This window comes from Amblyomma mixtum, chromosome 1, assembly GCF_055824585.1.
Source record: "Amblyomma mixtum isolate Tamu chromosome 1, ASM5582458v1, whole genome shotgun sequence".
Lineage (NCBI taxonomy): Eukaryota > Metazoa > Arthropoda > Arachnida > Ixodida > Ixodidae > Amblyomma > Amblyomma mixtum.
The window spans coordinates 222,371,177-222,394,894 of NC_143012.1; the positions used below are offsets into that span (position 1 = coordinate 222,371,177).

Consider the following 23,718-nt stretch of genomic DNA (forward strand, 5'->3'; position numbering starts at 1 on the left):
AGCGAGAGAAAACAACGAGAAGTTCGCGGTCAGCGCTGAGTTGCTGCACGCTGTGCTTTGGCTTCGCCGTGCCGCCACAGCACCCCTCTTCCCTGCAGCTACGCAGCTGCCCGAGCTACGCAGCTGCCCGCAAGTAGGCAGGAACTGCAAGGGGGAGGCAGCCTATACTGCAGCGTGTGTTAGAACGGCAAGAGGAGCGAGGCAAAATAAATAGCAAAAAAATGACCTCGCTAGCCCAGCTCGTTGCCAAGACCGCATTACGGCGTGATGCCGCTACCGCCAGTGTTAAGCGTGGGTAACTACTGGGCTCTTTTGGTGATTTCATCTCGCGTATATATCTATCTCGCCAGACCGCTTGTATTCTTTTCCTTTGAGGACGACGCGTGCATGTCGCTAATTTAACAGATATAATAACGCATAACAGTTGGGGTTGAATAAAGGAAGGGTTAAAGAAGCATTGTTGCGATACCTCTTGAGCGTCATCTTATTGGGCGAACTAATACTGTTCTGATAATGTGTCCCGAAATGAACACAGAGCACTCGTTGAATGGAAGAACAAATGAAATTGCAACTGATTCGCGTGGCCGGCGACTTCTCGCCTTATCTCGCTGTGACATAAACGTACGGTTGTCCTCGAGGCACAACAATGATCCAGCTTCCTGTCCGTGCTTTTCAGAGGTCGTCTAATGTCTAGCACTATGAAGGGAAGCGTTCGTGCAACCCATCTCAAGACCCATTCGGTTAGCGCTGGTAGAACCGGGTGCGAACGTGCTAGAAACCAGTCGAACGCATTCAGTAGTAAGGGAACTGACAGAGGTTACCACAGTTCTGTGCAGTAACAGAAGTATGGAAGCAATATAAAGTGCAGCTGAAAATCGCTATCCGGAATTCAAGAGCTCGGGTTGTTGCTGTACGAGTCCGCGTTCTTCCTTTCGTCATATCGATTGCACGGGAAAGGTTTCCCTATAACCAGTGGAGACTTCGCTAGTGGCTCTTCCATTAGTGATCGAGAGCTCCAGCCACGCTTACAACAGCCGATACATCCTGCCCATAGTTTCGATGGCTGTGCTCTTGCCAGAGCAGGATCACGTGCAACCGTGCTCGTAGTATGGGCTTCATTTCCGTTCGACCATTTTCTTGTTGCTTCAAGACTATCCTCTACTCTGAGAGGTATACACAGACAATTGCTGGAGTTCTGAATAGTGAATCCCAGATAGCAGGAACCCACTGAACGCTTATGCACAGTCAGTATGACCGAAATATGCTCGCGATTCGACAGCTTTCATGCCAACTAGAAGTGAAAGAAAATATGCATGCGTTTCACCTTACACTGTGGTATTTCGAGAACTTTCACGTGGTGCATCAAGAAGCAGAAAGTCAGCAGTTGAACTGGTCTTGGTGGCGAAGCGTCGAGGCGAAACAGACATAATAACGGGCCCCAGGAAGACGACAGCCATAGTGGCATGGTCAAGCAACCCAACCACCAGGCCGTTTTGCCAATCTACTCAGTACCTATCTACCCGGGCTCTTGACCACTACCACCACCACCACCAAGCCTCGCTTCTCCACTGTTCACTTCTCTGGCTCCAGCGTGCGCATCTTACGAGCGCTGTCCAAACGACGAAGCCCTCTATACTATACGGTCCAGCCCGGGGTAAAACGCAACTCTACCGCTGCTTCCTTTTTATCGCAGCCAGCCCTCGAAACTACTGCGCACGACGACCGTTTACGCACGCCGCGCTGCCGAGTTACATGCTTCGGGTCGGAAGGAGAAAGGGGAGAGGCAGCAGGGCGTGGATTGCTCAACGCTCCTCGAAACAACACAAGCACCCATGGTGCGCGCATTATTACGCGCGAAAAAACGCAGCGCACATTTTGAAAAACATGTTTGCACTCCTCTCTATATATTTCTTTCAAAAGCGAAACACACGCCAAAAAAAAGGAAAATAATCAGTGGAACAACGACCGTCCATCTGGAAGAAAAGGGGAGCAGGAGGTGAAGGAGGGCACAAAATGGAGGACGCTGCACGCGGCAGGAGCAGCAGCAGCAGTGGTGGTGGTGGTGGTAGCGGCGGCGACGGATGAAACAAAGGGTACAACACGGCGGGAGAAACGGGAAACGCACAGAGGGGGCGGCGACGGGAGGATAGGGAGAAGGGGAAGAGAGAGAGCGGGTCAGGCTCGTTTTCGACGACGGCGCAAGCGGCGGCGGCCGCCCTTGATGCCAGACGCACCCGGGAGCTAAAAATAGCCCCGCGCGCGCCTGCTGCACCGAGTCCCGGAGCAGCTCCGTCGCATCCCCGTTCCTTGTTCTCTCCACCTCCTCCCCGATTCCCGCTTACTCCCTCGCGTCCCTCTCTGCATCCCGCCGCCGCTTCCCCATCGAGCCGGGCGGCGGCGGTGCGAGCGCGCCTTCCTGCGTCCTCTCTTCTTGGTGCTATTGATCGCAGTCAGCAGCGGTGCGCTGCTAATATTAAAGTGGGCGAAAGGGAAGGTGGCGGGAAGAAAAAGAACTGAAGGAAGGGGAGGAGGATGGGAGAGAGGTAGTTGTTCCTGCCGGAGCCTAAGAGGGAGAAGAGTGCCGAAGAATTGCGCGAATATACCGGCGCACTAAAAAAGCCGAAAATAAAAGCAGAAAAAAAAACGAACATGGTGACTAGAGAGAGAAAGAGAGAGAAAAAAGAGGGCGAGAGTTAAATCGGCTACACACGCTATGGGCGTCAAAACACCTCGACAAAAAAAGGCAAAGCAGAAAGTGGCGGTAAAAGAGCGAGAGAAATAGAAAGCAAGAAAAGGAAGAATACAAGTCAAGGAAACGCGACAACGTAACGATAGGGCGACGAGTCGAAATAGAACGAGAACGAAAAAAAAAACATTCCTTACGATGAAGCTGGCAAGGGAGCGCCAAGTACGCGAGAGTCCCAATCATAAAACACAAAGAGAGAGAGATAGAAAAAAAAGATGGAAACACTAAAAGGAGGATGCATGTTCGGGGGTGGAAGACGATGAGCAGAGGTGCACCCGGTTAAAGGGGGAACGAATGACGAGCCTAAAAAGAGGAAAGGGAAGGAAAAAGAGAAGGCGAAGAAGGAAGCAACTCCCTCTACAGTTCAATGGGCGAGGAAGCAAAGCAGAGGGAGCGAAAGAAAACGAATGAAAGAGGAGGGAGGCCGGATTCCGAGAGCGAGTGAGGAGAAAACAGCGTTCGCGATAGTGGCCAGTTTCTTTTTTGTTGTTGTACTTTGTTTTCAAGGCTCGAAAGGGTGGCGAGGCACAAAAATAAGAAATGCGAAAGACGTGATACAAAACGGAACGAAACCTTGGGCATGGCGCGTAGAAAGAGCGCTGGCTCGATAAGCACGCACACAGCCCGGAGTGATAACAAAGCCCTATAGAAAGGCCGTTTGTCACGAAATGCGGTAAATGCTGCTAATGATGCGAACGTTTGTCTTATCCAGCGGAGCTCACTTTTTGACAGGAGGCAGCTGCATAAACATTGCTGGCAGCGTGAGCAATTATTCCTTGCCTGTTATAACGCAACACGGCGCACCAGCGTAAACTATAACGCACGGAGGCTGACACAGAAGCAGTCAGGGTATTTTGTAGCAACCCAACTTCGCAATGAATTCCTTTTCCATCTTTCGAAAAACTTTACCACAATGGTTGCCAGCATTCTCACTGATATTTTCGCATCCAGTGCTTGTTATTTAGAGAAAAGATTGTCATTGTTTTTAATCTTTCTGCTTTGGAACACCTGAATTTGGACAAAATAATCAAGATGACAATTTGTACAACGTGTACGTGTTGTGCTCAGAAAACATGACCAGAGAGGGTATTTCAGGCATTTCTCTCTGCGCTTCAGGCATTTCAGTTTGAGAAGGCTAGTGTCAGCACAAAACGCGCCACAGTGCAATTTTGAAAAGACCGTCAGTGTACCATGAGAACAGCGGTACGACACTAAGAACAGCGCATGCTCATGATGAAATATTGCCACTTTAGTGCTACAGAAAGATGGAGTCATATCGGATACAAGTACAACCACTTGCCGAGAGCGCTTAGGCATTGCTCATGAACCTTGTAGACAATATTAATGGGTGCGTTGTAAAGGATTTAGGTTTCAGCATCACAGAGTACATCTGCCAGCATCCGTGGAACGTACAGTCAGGGACAAAAGTCTCCGGACCACGTGTTTCTCTAACGAAGCCGATAGCTCTGCTATTATTCGGCAGCTGGAGACCACACTTGTGGAGGTGATCTCCACAAGTCCGGTCTCCAGCCGCTGTCTGATAGTAGAGCTATAAGCTTCGTTTGAGAAACACGTGGTCCGGAGACTTTTGTTCCTGACTGTACGAAGTTACAAATATTTTATCTGATCGGCTAGACCGCGTGGGGTAGCTCTGCGCTCTTTGAACATAGAGACATTTTTAAGAGCTCAGGCTAATGCCTCAACGCAACCTTGTAGGTAAGACACACTTTCCCTTTTTAGAATACCGGGTAAAAACTTCGTAACCGCCTACCAGCCGTTGCCCACGAACTTTCGCACCGCATTTTGTAAAGACTCCCTCGAGTCTGACTCCACATGGAGATCACCGTCTTGGACTACACAGATAAGAGAAGCGAAATATAAGCCCAGGCAGTAGAGAGGTGCTTTTGCGACGTTATCTTCTTGTCTTTCTTGGAATTCGTAGGTTCCCCTCTGTACCAAGTGGACTTGAGTTCGATTGTGAATAACACGCTCTGTTCCCCTGAAAACGCGATGGCTCGGTACAAACGCGAAAACGCGAAAACGCCAGGGCGCGGTGGCTTAGACCGTTGCGATAAGGACTCTCTGAGCGTCGCCATATTGCTCTTTGGAGTGAGTGGAACCGGTTTGCAACAGTCCAGAGAGGAGGCGTTGAGAGATAGAGAGGGTTGTGTGACCTTTTTCGCTGACGCTCTCGCTCTCCTCGCAGCTGGAGCAGTCCGGCGTGGAGCGGGCCTCGTCGTCCGAGGAGCTGAGCGAGCGCTGGCGCATCTTGCGTCCGCGCTTGTGCCGGTGCGGCTTGGGCGGAGGCGGCCGCACGCACTCAGACTGGTCCGAGCTCAGCGAGTCGTTGCGCACCACGGAGTCCACCTTGCGCCGCTGCTGTGCCTGCTGCTGCGGCTGCTGCTGCTGCTGCTGAAGGCCGACGGCAGATGAACCGCCCGCGTGGAGCGGGTGGCCCACCTGCGGAGTCTGCAGGGCCGGAGATTGCTGCTGCAACAGGGCACCCTGGAACACGGGAAAGATCGCATGGGATGAGTGACCTGCACGTTGGGCTCGGTCTTCTGACATTATAGCCCTCTGACATGGGTTAATGGCATCCTATTTGAAATCAAGAGGAAGAAGTGGGCTTGGGCAGGGCATGTAATGCGAAGGCAAGATAACCCCTGTTCCCTAAGGGTAACGGATTGGATTCCAAGAGAAGGCAACCGTAGCAGGGGGCGGCCGAAAGTTAGGTGAGCGAATGAGATTAAGAAATTTGCGGGGATACGGTGGCCACAACTGGCGAAGGACAGGTTTCAATGGAGAGACATGGGAGAGGCCTTTGCCCTGCAGTGGGCGTAGTCAGGCTGATGATGATGACATGGAGAACTCGTGGCGTCACAGCGGTCTCTTGCTGGCCCCAGTAGGTGCCATGAAAGTAACCATATATGGCCGATAAGAGGGCACACCATCTAGCATAAGCACACAGTCAGACGCCGCTCAACGTTCAAACAGGTCCCTACGGCAGACGACAGTAGTGGGAAAGAATATACCGACAAAGAATAAAGGTCGCCAAAGCAGAAGCGCCGAGCATAAGCCGACGTCTCTCGGGCGACGTCGTTCCCACGTCAACGGCCGAGGTGTTCAAGGTGCAGAAGGGACTTGCCTGCATGGAGGGTCCCTGCAGCTGCTGCTGCTGCATGTGGTGCGGGGTGAAGGGCTGCCCCGGCTGCGGCTGGAGCCGGGGCGGCCAGCGGCGCTCGGGCGAGGGCTCCCGCGACGAGCGCATGTGCGGGTCACAGCCAGACAGGCGCCTGTCGCCGCCGGGACACGGTTCCTGCGCACACACAGGCGGCACACGTATATACAGCGACCCGTGACAGGTACGATCAGCAAGAAATGAAATGCGAACAAGACAACTGAGCCAGAGACAAAAAAATAAGAAGCTCTTAGCTAGGGGGAACTCAATACTAGGTCAAGTTATTTTAACTTCGAAGGCGCGAAGATTGTCCTTTAGAAGTGTTCATCAACCTCGCTTGTACTTGCTCTCCAGGAGCTAATATGTTGGTGTTTTTGTGTTGCAACCACAGTGTTCTTGTTCGCTTTTCATTCGTTGCTGATAGTACATCTATTGGCAGAGACAGGCAACCGAAGTAACTTCTCTGCGGCATATTTCCTCGCACTAGAGGGATTACGCGGTTGACGACAAACTGATCACCGAAACACGCATAGCTCACGAAAATAAACGGTCATTTTAGTCAGCGTGCTTTTCATGGTGCTTTGTTTCATAATGGAGCCGTCTTGGACTGAGTTTGCTCCTCGAGAACGACCACAGAAAGCGTTCTTCAGGTAACGTGCGCGAGGAAACTCAGTGCAGGCAACCTATTCCGCGTAAATCACCTAGAAATCCCGATCAGGGAAACACTGCCATCAACGCGCGTCCGTAAGAAGTGATACTCACCTGCGAAGAGTACTGCCGCCGCAGCTCCCGGCCTCCGAGGTTTCCTAACCGCTGTAGGCTTCCTCCCCGCACCAGGCCCATAGGCATGGGCGTCGGGTGGCCAGTGTAGTTGTCCTGTGGGCAGAGTGAGAGGTGCAAGCCGGGTGATTATCTCTGGAACAACGGTCTCGCATTAATGCTAAGGAATAGGCGGCAATTTCCCTTGCTGCGTTTTCCTTCGCAGAAGTTGTTAAGCATGATGACGACGCCTATTTCTCCCACGAGCTCCCCGAGAGCTTGTAATGATTTAAACCTGCTGGAGAAAAATGTCCCCACACCTCTCGCACTGAGCGAATCATGTGCATCTTGAAAACGTAGCAGCACGAAAAAACGAGGACAAAATAGACACAGGTACGACAGGACATATGCTGCCTGTGTCTATTTTGTCCTCGTTTTTTCGTGCTGCTACGTTTTCAAGATGGATCAATACCAACTGGCCCAAACTTCGGTGTTTTTGCATAGTGAATCATGTGCCTATACAACTCTGTGATGGCATGTGACCTTGATATGTTTCATCGTGACTTCGCCACTTTCAAGCGAGATCTACGCAGGTCATTAGCTCTCAACACTTGCTGACTCCTACCCAGCCATTTATAATTATCCCCTTCTTTTCATCTGTTCATTTGTTCTCATCTCAAATAACCGCCGCATGCATCACTGCCCTAGCCCTTTGGCTGTTGGCGGCCACCTCAAAACAAATAAATAGGTTGGTTGGTTTATGGGGTTTAACGTCCCAAAGCGACTCAGGCTATGAGAGACGCCGTAGTGGAGGTCTCCGGAAATTTCGACCACCTGGGGTTCTTTAACGTGCGCTGACATCGCACAGTACACGGGCCTCTAGAATTTCTCCTCCAAAGAAATTCAACCGCCGCGGCCGGGATCGAACCCGCGTCTTTCGGGTCAGCAGCCGAAACAAATAAATAAATAAACAAATCAATAGCTTGGCGAGCCCAGTATATATCTTTTCAACCGCGCCCGAGAAGACGTGCGTACCTTTTCGGCCGAGTGGGCTCGCTCCAGACGGCCCCTGGCGGCGACGCCCGGCGGGGGCACGAGCTGCGAGCCGCCGTGTATCCACTGTCCGGTCTTGATGAGCAGCTCCTGCTTCTTGCGGCACAGGATGCACACCCAGATGACCTTGGAGGAGCGCAGCGTCACCTTGCCGCCGCAGCGCGCGCAGCAGCGGATGCTGCAGTAGTTGCAGATGTGGCCGATGCCGTCGGCGAACTTGGTCTTGAGGCAGATCTGGCACGTGGCTTCGAGCTCGGCGCCCAGCTTGCGCTGTTCGGCGCTGCGCTGCCCGATGGCCGTCTCGAGCAGCTGCACCTCGTCCTGCTTCTTCCTGCGGAGCGACATCAACATCCTCGGTCAGCACCCGATAGGATAGGATAGAATAAACTTTATTTGCTCTATTTTACAAGTTATCACGGTCGACAGAGGTCGGCGCCCCTATTCCAGGGCACCGCTGAGCTTGGCTGCTCGCTGGGCATGGATGACCAGTTCTCCCTGGAGAACCGGGTTGCCGCTGGAGAGCAAACTCTCCCACAGTTCCGCACTCGGACTTTGTATACTATGGAAAGCCACGTTTCTTTTGCATTCCCACGTGATATGATATAGGGTGGGTTTGGCCCCACACCATGGGCATATGTCCCTGTATTCATCTGGGTACATTTTGCTTAGTATATGCAAGTTAGCAAAGGTTCCCGTTTGCAGTTGCCGCCAGTATACTGCTTCTTGTTGATTTAAAAGGTTTTTTTTTTTTTTGGGGGGGGGGGGGGGGGGGGGGGGGGGGGAGGATACTTTGCCCTCATTCCTCTGTAACAATTCAATATCTCCGAATACTCCGGGACTACCCGCGAGAACTCCTCAGGACTCCTCCGCGGTCTCCTTCTACGCGCAAGTGCTCGGCCATCGCTTCAGTTCGCGAATGTTTTGTTCGCTCTCGACAGGGTATACTCAGGCCATTTCTTCACGAGTGGAGTATATTAAAAAGGGTATTGGAACTCTTCGCTTTGAGCGAGAAATTTTATATTGAACAACTGCGCTGATCCCCCATTCCTGCGAATTAAGTTCTGCTTGGGCCTAAAAAAAAAAAAGGTCTGCAGGGTTGTCTAAATCAAAAATATTAAATCAAAACAATAGATTGGGAATATGGAACCTCTGGCGATTCACCTAAAAGCCCTTTAGGTGACTTTCTATAAATCAAAGCAAATCAATTTGTTCCTTCACTTGGCGCATTTACAGATTGAGGTATCTCCTAGAAAGAGATATCCGTAGATAGCTTGACGGGCTTGCTGCACCCGCTCCCGAGCAGTATTTGCATCAGCACGCATAAAAGAGAAAGGTTCTCAAAAAAAAAAAAAAAACACATGGTACCAGAAAATTAATAAAGAAACCTTCGATTGGAGAAATGACTCCATGCAAGCGCCAGGAGCTCAAATGAAATCGAAATGGAAGTCAGAATTGATATATAATATTTATGTTCGTTCAGTATAATACGTGCGCAACGAACGTCTCATATATATAGCGGATCATCCCTTGAGAGGCATAACAGGGCTATTGTACACACAATAGTAATGTGAAATCAAGAACCACCGCGACGAAAGACAAAAACTCGCAAAAACGAACCCAATAGCAAGAAGAAAAAACATGTTCAAGGGACAAGAAAACATACCAGTAGTGCGGCACAACAGAGCCCTTCACAATCCGCCCTTGTTTCCAGTAATATTTTAAATATCGGGGGATAAAATTGGTGCCATATTTCAAAATGAAAGCCGTGCGGCATGGCGGTAATCCAGCAACGCTCTCTATTATTCGATTTCTGTTTTGCGATAATTTTCATCCATCAAAGAAGCAAAATGTTATTGGGAGCACGCCAAAATCATTTATTTAGAGTAATATCCTAACGAGCAAGTTATAAATTACAGGTTACATCAATAAAGTTGTAGTAAAATACACATTTTTCTCGCTCTCTTTATTTTATGCGACAGCGCATGCAGCTCGTTCGGCCGAAAAGCCGTTGGCATAGTAGAAGTCATCACCGCGTGTCGGAAATTATCGGGGGCTACGTAAAAAAATGGCAGTATGGTAATTTGTGGTTCTTGTGATTTATGACTTATTGGTGTATAATGGGCAATGGTGAGTTGATGAGATCATTGTAATTATTTGTTCAAATAAAGAAATAAAAAAGAAAAAATGAAAAAAGGGAGGTTCAAAGGTGTCAAAATGCTCATAATGAAAAGCCAATGCTTGATGAAGGTAATTAAGAAAATTCAGAGTGTCTAATTGATCAGTTAGTTAATTGAAACAATTGAAGAAAGGAAAATGCGTTCATTTACACCACCACCACCTGCAACACGATGTGGCGCTCCACTCTTAAAGGCGAAGCTTAAGCGTGCTCCAATTTTTTTTATTATTTACAATATTTTGTCGGGTGCATTCGCATGTGAATCATTCCTCACACCGTCAAAGCTGCCATTTCTGGTACAAAACCGCGTATAGTGCAGGCGACTTCTACGAGAATACTGTCATCTGTCCTAGTTAATTTGTATTATGTGCAGTAAGGCATACCTGATACCAACGAATAAGGCATTATCACGCCGGCTTTTGCGCCCCGTCAGACATCGAACGAGGGCACAAGCAATTTCGCAATAATGTTTGTGACGTCATCGCTAGGTCAAGTGGAGCACCACTTCCGGCTACGCAGTAGAGTTCCGGTCTCGGTTTGCTCTTTGAATATGCAATGCACTCTACTAGCGAAATTTCACCCCCCTCCCTCCCAGAAGTGTCGTCAGACACTTCCTTTACCCTTACAGAAGGACACTCTCCAGTTCAACGCCAATTGTTTGTTCCAGCTCATATGTCTTCTCATTTTCATCGCTTCCTCCACGCCATAAGGAAGCGGAATGAGTGTGGAGTCACTGGGGTCCACCGCCCCATTGCACCACTCGACGAGTCCAACGCGTTACTTTCCGCCAAACCCGGCCCTAGTGGATGGCGGTCTCCGCACAATGCAGTATAGATGCTCTCGGTAGACGTACACAGAGAGAGGACAAAACGAAGAATAGCCGAGACGAGCGTAACGATCGCCCAGCGTCTTTTCTTCCGCGCGTCCCACAGTGCCTCTACACGCCGCATCTTACGCCCACGTACCACTATGCCACGCGAATTGGAACTCCTCTCCCCATCCTCCGCACTCTTCCGCGAGTCCGAGCCCACAATGTACTTTTGTTAATTGCGCTCTCCGCTGACCTTGAGCTGTCGCCGAAGGCGGAGACAGCCGCTTTGCACGAGCACGCATGTTGTCCCAGGCGCAAAAGAAAGCGTCCGCAAAAAAAAAAAAGAAATATATGGCGCATTGTTGGCTAAGGGAAGAATCCCCATCTTCAGAGCCCCAAGAAAACAGCTGCAAGATGCGGAGAGCGAGCTGGCGATATTTACGAGCAGGAGTATAGCGTAAAATGCGGCATAAGGAAGGGGGACCGCTGAAAAGAAGAAAGAACGACGGGTTCGCGCGATAATGACGGGAACCGTTATTTGAAGTGAATTAAAAAAGAAAACGCGTACTTTTCGCGAAAGTGAACAGGAATACGGCGTGCCCGCTCTCAAGCACTCCTGCCCAACCCGGCGCTTGTGTATATGGCGTTGAAGTAAGCGAGGGAAACAAATAAACAGGTACAAAAACGATCATGGAAACGTCCAACGAATACACAGCAGCACTCCTTATAGACTCCAACTATCAAACTGTCGCGGCACAACGCAAGACGCGACCGTCTCGACGCTTTCGAAACGCGAGACTCAAGCGACGCTGCTGTACTACCCGCCGCGAGAACAAATGCCTCCCGGACAGAACAGTAAGCCCTCTCCGTCCGACCGCTGCTGGACGTACAGAGGGAAGCATGTACGCTGCGGAGTCTGACGAGTATGCATGGCCCCCCTCTTTCGTCTACGCATACGCGTTCGCATCTGCCCGGGGAAAGACGGACGAGCCAAGTATAAAAACGCTGCGGCGAGATGCTGCGTAGACGCATATATGTATGCCAGTCCTTGATCCTGTTTGGACATACGAGGCCTGTGTGGACTTTGGACAGCCCGGGTCTGCGAGCGGTGGGGGACTCTCATACAGCGCTTGGGCCGCAAGAGGAACGATGCGGAGGAGCGGTGGAGGCGTTTCAAATTTTTTTGCTTTTTTTCATTCGCCTCAAGGCCGGCGCCTTGAAAAGACCGCTTTTTATATAAAGTGCCCTTTGTGAAAGAAAAAAAATAAACAAAGGAAGTGTAAAAACAAAATGGCGGCACTCGTCAAAATGCCGCCGCCACTTCTCGTTGCTGAGGGACAACTTCCGCGAGTCGACTAGCGGTAAAGAACAACGTGTCGAAAGAAAAATTAACAAAGGAAGGCTACGCAATATTCTGTGAGTGGTGGATTATAGCAACAATACCCTTCTGTTGTATTCTCAAGACATGCGCCAGCTGGGTTGCTGGTTCCGCCGTCGAACTAATAAAGCGTGGACCTGAAGTGTGTGCGTGTGCAGGCGAGGATTTGTAATTCCTTCCTGCAGTTTATTAAGTAGCCACGAAGTGCATATGTGTAAAACGCTTAAACTGAGGACTGCTTCGTCCAATTTTAGTTCTTACTAAAAATCGGCTCTATGGCTTTTTCTGGTTATGCTGACCTTTGTCAGGTAGCAAACGACGCAGCTGTTGTTGAGAAAACTGCACTTAAAAATTTTCTCTTCATGCGATTCAAAGTTGTCTACATCGAAAAGGAGTCCGTGATCAACGTCTTGAGGTGAATTGCGCTGTAGCCTAGCCTCTGGCATCCGGGCAAAAAAAAAAAAAAAATCTCTGTCGACGCACCGCATTTCACCTGCGAAAAAGGTCGGCGACGACGACATCTGCATCTCGTTTTCTATTTATCTATTTATTGAGCCTAACTTAGATTCGTACTCAACGTTCCTTTTGGAGCTATCGCATAATTGTTTCGTTGTTGCTTTCGTTGCTGCACTGTTGTTTTCGCTGTATTGTAAGTTAAAACATTTATATTTGTTCTAGTGCCCAGCAAGAGAGAGAGAGACCTTTGCTGAAGATATTAAAGCCCTGCGTCAAGGGTATACCGTTCATAAAAGATTAAGAGGTCGGTAGGGTAAACAACGCGTCAAGTACTTCAGCTTCTACTACACGTTTAACATGGACAACCCTTGAGCAGAACAACTGTTCCGTCCTATTGAGCGGGCGAGACGTCAGCCTCTCCTTCCAGGATGCATGAAGGAGGTTTGGGAAGATGAGAGAAATGTGGAGGGGTGTGTCTTGAGGCTTGGGGGCAGTTACTAAAACTGTGGGTTGTTGAAACAGTCGCCACAATGGGCACATCTGGAGCACTAGCGAGCTTGAGCGCGGAGGTGTGCGAAATGAGTTTAGTTTCGTTATTGGGGGTTTAACGTTGGTTTGGTTGCTGTATTGGTTTATTGGGGTTTAACGTCCCAAAGCGACTCGGGCTATGGGGGACGCCGTAGTGAAGGGATCGGGAAATTTCGACCACCTGGGGTTCTTTAACGTGCACTGACATCGCACAGTACACGGGACTCTAGAATTTCGCCTCCATCGAAATTCGGCCGCCGCGGCCGGGATCGAGCCCGCGTTTTTTAGGTCAGCAGCCGAGTGCCATAACCACTGAGCCACGGCGGCGGGGTGGGGGTTTAACGTCCCAAAGCGACTCAGGCTATGAGGGACGCCGCAGTGAAGGGCTTCAGAAATTTCGACCACCTGGGGTTGTCTACCGTGCACTGACATCGCACAGTACACGGCGAGATGAGGTGACGAGTGTGTGTGTATATGGCGATAGTGATGAGACCTAGACCCTTCGTAGTGGGTGATGGCATTATGCCGCAGAAAAAAAAAGTTAAAAGTAGACATTATAGCACAGCGACTTGTTGCCATGGGTCTTCTCGTTATACTGTGACATTATAGCACAGCGCCTTGTTGTCATGGGTCTGCTCGTTATAATGGCTGGGACATGGGAGAGGCCTTTGCCCTGCAGTGGGCGTAGTCAGGCTGATGATGATGATGCTTCTCCGAGGCGGCTGTATCACCAGTGCTCAAGGCACGTCGCAACGCATCGTGTGGCGCCACTGTTGTATTCATGGCCGGATGCAGGGGCTGGAGATGCGGGCAATGCAACGCGACGTACTGAATAGTTGCTTCACTAGCGTGACATAGGGGCACCTCGCATCGAGACCTGGAAAAAACTTGGTGCGGAACTACTTCGTTCTGAGCACACCGGCTCTCCCTTTCTCAAGAGACACAAGGATGATTTGCTGGCCGCTTCCTGCTTCTACTTCGTCGTTTCGATCGTCTTTACTTGATCGCATGTCTCCTGTCGCCAGTTTGGCTCTAAGACCGCTGTCAGCGTAACCCTGGAGAGCTCGTACAGCTTCTCAAGTCGTTTGGACCGAACTACCCAGCTGGTACGTATGCAGCGGCGTAAATACTCCTATTTGTCCACGGGCCCAGCTCCCGCCTGGTATAGGCCACTGAGTCTGCGTTCGAAGGGCAGCTTAGCTTTGGCCTCACGAGCCTGGAAGGTGGACCATCGCACGTCACCGTGTATCACCCTCTATCAACGTCACCCTCGTCACATACCTCTGTACATCTAGTGCAACAAGGCCAGCCTCTCACTGGCGGATTTTAAGAGCTCTCCGTGTCGCTGATGAGAGGCACAGCATTGCGTTTCCAAAGGTAAAGCCATGGGTACGTTGACCGTCTTCCAAAGTGCGCGAAACACCTCGAAGCGACTAAAGCCGCAGTGGGATCTCTTCGTGAGGTATACTCCTCATTAAATAGCCTCTGGTTTTAGCTTAATTTCACGATCGCTTCGATGTGCCTGGCGATAGTGACCATGTTGCCGAAATACGTGTGTGAGGTTGTTCCTTCCACTGGGCTTCCTTGGAGCCGCTCGGGTTCTGTAACCATGAGGCAGGGGTCGGGTCCCTTGAAGAGTGCTGACTTTCTAAGGTTGAACGTAAGGCAAAGTTGGGTCCCTTCTTCTGAACAGAGGTCTAAGAGACTCTAGAGGTCTCAGTGCATGGCGATGTTCCCGGTAGAGTTTTTTGCGTTTATTGCCTGCGCCGCTTCCTTATTCCACCACCCCTATTATATTCAATGTCTGCTGTTGCTGCTGCACCGTGCATCAATTGCTGCGTCCATTTTTGCACCCAACGTACAAAGGCCTCATAGCCTTCAATTTCTGCCTTCTCAGCATCATCCGTTAGTAGCTTTACTACCTTCTCAATCTGCTTGTCATGCGATTTGGGCTGTTTTTGTTGCTTTTTACCACTTTCTCTTCTTCGATGGGTGTCCCCAAAGGTCAGAGTGAAGCGGTTGTGGTCACTACCCGGGCTTCTTGTTCCCTTCTCATCAATCTCCATATAGTTAAGTTTATCAGAAACTTCAGTGGAAAACATGCAACAATCAATGGATGGTGGCCTGTTTCTGCCACCCATATTGTTTTCCCCTGGAATTTTGCACTTGTGTTTACCCGCACTGTTTAAACTGCGTCACTGCACTCGGGCAACGTCTTTCTTGTTTGGCCTGTCGTTTTGTCCAGCATATCAGTGTGAGCACTGCAGACTTCTACTAGCAGGAAACGGAGGTATAGCGCTTGTATGTACGGTTTGAGATATCCAAAGAGTTTTCTTTTTTTTTTTTATCTGCACCTCTACCATTCGACATGTGTATCAGTCCTATAGGACAACCATGGCATCAGCTATGTTTACCCTGTGAGCCACAAGTATTCTACGTAATCCATGTACACTTTTTATCACTGGGTGTCTGTTTTGCTTAAAGCATCTATTCCACCGCCACATCTTTCAGCATTTCCTCGATTCTATCCCTCCCAGTTGTACTTCTCATTCACCGGAGCAGACTCGATATTTCTCAAGTGGGTTCCACCGTATTGTCCATGTGTAATACATGGTAAAATGGTAAAATTCTCTCCATTTTCATGTGCGTCTTCCACCTTGCATGATCAAAAACATGACTGTCATTTGCATCCTTTGTTTTAGAGTTCGCCGCGTCTTTTTTTTTTTTTCGCGACCTGTTTAAAACTGAAAAAGTGGGTCCTGACTGAGTAAATCGTCTGTGTAAGTGTGGTTGTAATCCCTATTCATGAACGCACTGTAGCGGTTGCCCCATCGCTTGGGATCGGCTGTGGTCTGTCACTCTTTCAGCCCTGTTGGTCGTTGTTCCGTCCTGTTTCCGCCTATCTTTCCTGAGAGAGAGATCTCAGTGAGAGGGTGCTATTGTCTCCGGTGTTGTTGCTACGTTTTGAGTAGCTTCTTTTCTTCGGTTCCCATTTGGAAGTATTTACGTTGGGCTCCCCGGGTGACTGGCCCTGGAGATGGAAGCTGAAGGCTGTGGTAGTCTTGTCTTGAAAGGCGTTGTTGTTCTTTGTGAGCACGGCGTTCTTGTGCGTTTAAAGGGTGCGTGGAGGTACCCAGAGAAGAGTTCATTCGGCTAAGAGCGTTATGCGTTATCTTTCCGTACGCGTGACCATATCAGCCGGAAAGGGCGGTTCGAGTGCTTGCAGAGGAAGTCTTCGAAGAAGGTAGTCGAGTACGGGTAGCCGTTATTCTGTTAGAGGAGTCCCAGTGCATTTTGCGACTAAGTTACGCTGATTGACGTGTTCCCAGAAGAGGGGAGTTTGCAGTCGGCTGGGGTAGCTTCTGCGATGGCTTAGAGCTCTAGGTAAGAACAGAAATAGGGTTCTCGGAGGAATGAATATGTGCGAGTAGAAGGAAGTGAGTTAATATATGTCGAGGTCATTGTCAGGTTGCTCTTGCATATTCCTCCAGCTGGCTTGGCAGCAACCTATGCATACTTCGCTCAACGGAGCATGAAGTGTTTAGTGAAATAAAGTACGCGGAGGGTGTTAGTCCGCCTTCTGATGGCGAAGTGGACAAACGCTCGTGCACTGAGATTTGGTAGCCGTCAAGCAGCACGAGGTGCTCTAAATTGATCCCAAGCGTTCCGCTACCACATGCCTCAGAGTCGACGGTGTCTATTGGCACTTAACATCAATCAATCAATCAATCAATCAATCAATCAATCAATCAATCAATCAATCAATCAATCAATCAATCAATCAATCAATCAATCAATCAATCAATCAATTAATCGCATCATCAGCCTGACTACGCCCACTGCAGGGCAAAGGCCTCTCCTATATCTCTTCAATTAACCCTGATCCATTGCCAGCTGCGGCCATCCTATCCCTACAGACTTCTTGATGTCATCCGCCAACCTAAATTGCTGCGCTTGCCTTTTCTTGCAATCCAGGTCGTTGCCCTTAAGGACCATCGGTTATCCTGCCTTCGCATTACATGCCCTGCCCAAGTCCATTTCTTCTTGATTTCGACTAGGATTAATCTGCCTTTGTTCACATTCATATTGCTAATGACATTGCCCTCTTTGTATTTTAACGCATACACCTGATTTTCGCCTACGTCTAATTTTCTCTACGGCGCTTTTGGGCTACCTCCATTATTTAAAACATGTTCGATTCTTTCCATATCAAACTTACTTACGTCTGTTACCTTGTGCTTATAGATTAGCTTTGGCAGCTCTGCCAGCTCTATTTGTCTGAGGAGTTAAATGATTTCCTGCTTAGGCCACTTCGGCGTTTCTTAATCAGATCTTTCGTCTCTTGAAGTAGATTGCCAATATTTTGTCTACCCATCCTGCCGCCTACTTCTACTGCGCACTCCTTAAATGATAGCTGTCATATTACCGTTCATTGCTTGCATATTAAGGTCGTTGTCCTCAGTTAAAGTGGAATATCTGTTCTACAGCGAGATTATGAATTCCTACCTTTTCCTCTTTACCGCTAACTCGTTGATGGGCTTTCGCATCACTAGTTTCTTCCGTTCCTTTTTCAAGTCTAGGGTAATTCGAGATCCTGCTACCCAGTGGTCGCAACAACGCACCTTTCCGATAAAATTTACACTTTTCAGCACGAATATGCTGCACCCATGTGCATTACGCGACAGGGTAAACAGCTCGTTTGGTCGAAAAGCCGTCGCCGTGACCTAGGATTGACAGGAAGGCCTCAGAAAACTGACAGAAATATTCCCAAACTTTCAAATTAAGAAAAGAAATTCGCCGGCATTGTGGTTAAAACTGAGGAACTCTGCGTGCCAGGCGGGTACGCAACGCATATGCCACAGAGAGTTCAGTCCTTTCAGAAACAAGGTTGCCCACTGTCCCCGCTCCTGTTCGCACTATACTTGCAGCCACTTTGCATAAGTGTTATAAACAGTAGAGCCACCAGTGGCTTCCGTATTATGGGTCACGAACTGAAAGTATTAGCTTATGTAGATGACCTCGCGTTTTCCTGCGCTGATAAGCCAAGCATCTATAGGTTATTCGTTTAACAGAGGAATTTTCTTCAGTGTCAGGAGCTCAGATTAATCATTCTAAGAGTTGCGATCTCTGGTTTGGAATGTGGGGATCGACACCTGCTGAATACGCTCGTATGCAACGGACACGTAGGCCACCCAAGTACCTTGGCGGCCCTTTGAGTGCCTATTAGCGTAGTGCACGTAACTGGAAAGACCGTGTGCAACTGTTCAGCGCTATGCTCAAACTTTTGTCCCCCATTGTCTCTCGATTTTTCGCAGGGCGACCGCATGTAACTGTTTCTCGCCACAAAATTTTATTACGTACTCCAAATTATTAATTGCACAAGACTATATCCAGCGTGTTCATAGGGTTTTCGCCACTTTTATGTGGGATTCGCCTTTTGAATCTATGGAGCATGATAACATTTTCCGGCCTGTAAGTGCTGGTGGCCTTGGTTTAGTCTACCTTTATGTCCGGCAGATAGTTTCGCGTTTCATGCTCTTCCGTTACACTACACACCCAATAGTGCGTATATTCTTGCAAGTAAATTGAGTTCATGCTTTACAGAGTGTCGTTGTGTCTTTAAATGTTCCTGGTCGCGTGTGTTTGTGGGGCTTCATGCATGAGGTGTACTTGGCTGTTCGTTTCCTTCTTATTTGTTTCCACCCTGAGTTGCTGTTTTCATTGTCGTCGAAACGGTTGTACAATGATTAATTTGTATGCTCTTCCCTCCACCCATGTACCGTTCTATGTATTTTGGTTTAACGGGACATGACGTATTAAAAAGATTACGTAAAATGCCCCTCTCGCCGTGTGCATTTTTCTGTAAGCTGCATAGCGAGACATTGCCACTTAAAACATGGTTACTGGCGTCTTTGTGATGCTCCAGAAATTAGTCATCGATTGCATACAAAGATGCAATACACTTTTGGGACATACTGCAACGAACATTACAGAAAAGGCTTTATACTACAGAGAGTCGTTGGTTCAAGCGTGTTAGCGGGGCACTAAGTGAACGCGAAAGTGAGAGAAAAAGAAAAAAAGAAGGAAAAGGCGCTATCGCGTCCCCATTTAAGGTGAAGCTTAAGCGTCCTCCTAATTTTTGAGGTTGTGGTGCGCGTAAAACATCAGGTAATCGAAATTAATCCACAGCCCACACTACGGCACCTTCATAACTGACTGGACTGATTGGCACTAAAATTAAAAAACAAACAAACAAACAAAGGAGAAAACAATTAACATTTAAATTTCACAGATACCAGCAACTATGAGAAATTCCTACGTGTATTGAGATTTAGATGCCAGCCAACTGCACCAGGTAGTCTATATTAATCCGGAGTCCTCCACTACGGCTTGCATTAGAGCCAACAGTATTTATTGGCACTTAACATTGACGGGCGGTCACACGATGCTGAGCGAGAAACTTGCTTTACCTAATAGTATGATTTACATTTTTCTATTACAATGGTCGCCTCACGTTGCGTCTTTGAACTTGATTTCGTCATCGTCTTTTCGTTCATCTGCTGTGTGGGCCCCTGATGATTGGAAATGACTGGGGGTGGGTGGTGTGTGGAGGCCTTGTGGAGAATGAAGGTAGGCAGGTGGTGGTGGACGATGTTTCTGGAGGGTGCTCCCTCTATCTCTCTCTCTTTCACACACACACACACACACACACACACACACACACACACACACACACACACACACACACACACACACACACACACACACACACACACACACACACACACACACACACACACACACACACACACACACACACACACACACACACACACACACACACACACACACACACACACACACACACACACACACACACACACACACACACACACACACACACACACACACACACACACACACACACACACACACACACACACACACACACACACACACACACACACACACACACACACACACACACACACACACACACACACACACACACACACACACACACACACACACACACACACACACACACACACACACACACACACACACACACACACACACACACACACACACACACACACACACACACACACACACACACACACACACACACACACACACACACACACACACACACACACACACACACACACACACACACACACACACACACACACACACACACACACACACACACACACACACACACACACACACACACACACACACACACACACACACACACACACACACACACACACACACACACACACACACACACACACCAGGGTTGCCGTTGGTGGCTACTTTGCGCCAAATTGGCTACTTTTCGACCCCTTCTGGCGATGAAAATTTCACGCTGGCTCCTTGGCTACTTTCTGGCTACTTTGAACTTCTATTTTGGCGCATTTACTAGCCATTTTTTTTTGCAATTGCATATACCAAGCAAGCAAGAACAGAAAAGAACAATTATTTCCAAGCTTTGCTGTCCTCATTGCTGTCCTGGTCGCCTTGATGCGCGCGCGCGTCCTCGACGCATATATTCCTCCAACGAACTGGAGTCTGAAATATGCCAGCAGCAGAGAATTAGCGGTGCACTTGATCGCGCATCATGTTTGACTTTCTGGCACGCAGCGGCATCATACAAAGACACTTGCGGCGAATGCCCTTTTCAACACTTGGCGCAAGGAGCACTGAAAATTTTGACCCTTCCAATTTCTAATTCTGATGCAGAGCGCGTGTTCTCTTGCGTGAACTTGACAAAAAAAAAACGTAGCAAAATGAAGCTGGACTTGCTTATGGCGTTTCTGCGAATCAAATTTGGGCTACGACTCCAAGAAAAAACAGCACCATCGTTTAACGTTCCTGCTGAGGTGTTGAATAGAATGTGCCAAAATTACTCCGGCAAGAACACTATCTACTCTAGATAAACTACGCGGACTGAACTTTTTTTTATTTGCAACGTACCTGATACTTGAAGGCCGAGCAAGAGGCCCGAAATTCCGTGCTGTTTATTTACTCTGTGTTTTTGTGTTGATTCAAAGTGATATTATTTATTGTTCATTAATAAAAGTTGCTTATAATAATGGTTCTTTTTTACTTGGCTACAAATTTGGCGCCAAGATCAGGTGGCGTGGCTACTTTTGGCTACTTTTGGCTACTTTTAGCTTCAGTTCTGGCTCTTTTTGAAAAATTCCCAACGGCAACCCTGCACACAACACACACACACACACACACACACACACACACACACACACACACACACACACACACACACGCGCGCGCGCGCGCACGCACACACACACACACACACACACACACACACACACACGCACGCACACACACACACACACACACAGCTGCTTTTTCGCTGAAAGAGGATCATACTGCTAACGCAGTAAAATGAATAATTCAACCGAACAACGAATCTCTCAATCAATTATACAGATATCAGCGAAGATGCGTTACTGCCACGTCTACTAATCGGATTTGGCCCCCCCAGTCAAACAACACAAGATGGTCGAAAAAAACCCGGAGTCCTCACTGTGGCATGCCTCTTGGCCCAAAGTATTGATTAGGCACTTACTAAAACACACAAATTTCAGTTAGGATTTACAGAAACATACAAATTCCAATTATGATTAACAATTCCTGCCGAAGTATCAGTCACATAATCTCACATCACTCCATTCGTTAATTTCACATGGAGATGTCCTGGACTGCTATCGTATTTTGTGCGTTCGTCTCATGTGCTTGTTCACAAGTTTTGTGCTGTCAATGGGGCCTGGCACCTTTTTTTTTTTTTTGCCGCCTTCAACTTATTCGTCCCTCTGCCATGCCACTACATCGCGTGAGCCTAGTTTTGTTAAAAGCAATTCTAATAATTTAATCTTGTTCAAAGAGTAGAAACACCAAAATCACGGTGCGTTTTTTTCTTTTTTTGTAATTATGTGCAAGACATCATTAATCACCACATGGGATCTACCTAAGCCCGGCAACCAACTTAAAAATAATATCTTCCCAATCTTGTTTCGGTTTGGACACCTGGTTGGGAAGTGGCTAGAATGTGGTGGGTAGAATGACACCGTTTTGTTAAGGCCACCTTGCTAGAAAGTGGCTAAAATGTCACCGTTTTGTTGAGGTCACCTGAAGCTCTAAAAAAACAGCGATCCTATAGGTCCTTCTTCCCTGCCGTGTAACGCCGGCATAAGAGATACAGGAATTTAAAGGGGCGAAGCAGCGACATCATCGCAGCTTTTTTATGCCTCATGTAATTCTAATAGAACTTTGACTGTATAGCCATCGTTAGGCTGTTGAAACCGAAACTATAATATCATGAGAGGAGAAATTCGACTGTACTTTAGATACCGAGCGCAGGCGAATTACACGTGCTGACCGATGCGTGTACTGTACTAATGTCTCGCACCCCTTTCCAAGGAATAAAACAAGCAGTCAAAAATGAGTAGTCCATACACCTTAAAGGGACGCTAAGGACAATTTGACGGATTCTTCTGCGCAAATATTTCTTTTCTGCGACACGGGCTCCTTAAAGGGCAACTGCAGCACTTTTTTGAGAATTTCGCGACATTCAAGGAAACAGATCTTTATAGGCTGCAGGTAAAGCATGCCAAGTGTTTTTTCACTAGCATTTAAAATAGTGACGTAATCGACGATTGAATTTTGCGCTTCTCCTCAATGCACCAAAGAAGTGCAGGGAAACTCAGCGCGACGTCATGGAAGGTATGATTTCAAATTACCGCTGTCGTCAGCCACACCCTGCCCTGACGCGTTAGACGCTGCCAAACAACTCTCGGCAGGGTTCGCCTTCGGTGGCGTTGGGTTTTTTCTTTCAAAGCACGCTTTTGTGCGTTGGAGATGTACCCATACCTTCGATGACATCATCATGCGCCCCCCACTTGGCGTTGTGCGCTGCGGAGAAGCTGGAATGGCGTCCGGATTTTAATCGGCGATTACTTCACTATTTCAAGTGCTAGCCCAAAAAGACTTCGCATGCTTTACCTGCAGGTTTCACACATTCGACCCTCTTAAGCTCGTTGATTTCTAAAACCTATGCAGTTTCCCTTTAACGCTATCGCATTAGAAGTGACAGCAATAGCTGTTCCACATCCCATCTCCCACTGTGACTCCACCATTATTGCACCATGACTACGCAATGCTTGTGCGATTGTACCACAGTTGACATAATGCCGGAAGCGCCAACCCCTAGACTCTCGTGTTCCTTATATGGCTCAGATCCATCTGACAGTATTCTCCTCGGGCATCAGCTAATGTGTTTTCAGTTATCAACCCGTTTGCAACAGCGTTTATCCCAGAGAAACTCTTTCTTTGTAGGCGTCAGAGTCAGCTGAGCGGGCTTGCGGAGAAGTAGAGATTCGAAGAGCTTTATAGTCTTACATCGTTTGCCTCGGTACTGCTTCACCTAATGTAATCAAGTACAGACGTAAGAAAAATTGCTCTACTAAAAAAACCTGGACCTCTTATCAATACTGCTCGAACATTCATGCCAGTGTCCACTCCTTCATGGCTTCTAGTTCGACCCTCTCCCGCCATTTCCTCACTCCAGAAGCAAAACTGCAATCGGGGCAAATCGATT

General features: G+C 48.3%; 1 protein-coding gene across 4 annotated transcripts in view; it reads right to left on the minus strand.

Annotated features, from left to right (window-relative positions):
• The window catches only part of Rim (Rab3 interacting molecule), a 135,248-nt gene that overhangs the window by 44,422 nt on the left and 67,108 nt on the right, over positions 1-23,718 (minus strand). For all 4 annotated transcript variants that reach the window (XM_089564267.1, XM_089564261.1, XM_089564280.1 and 1 more), the window contains exons 2-5: positions 7,719-8,067; positions 6,687-6,800; positions 5,892-6,062; positions 4,921-5,251 (exon numbers count right to left, since the gene is read on the minus strand). In XM_089564267.1, the coding sequence (XP_089420393.1) occupies positions 4,921-5,251; positions 5,892-6,062; positions 6,687-6,800; positions 7,719-8,067 (965 nt within the window). The remainder of the gene's footprint in view (positions 1-4,920; positions 5,252-5,891; positions 6,063-6,686; positions 6,801-7,718; positions 8,068-23,718) is intronic.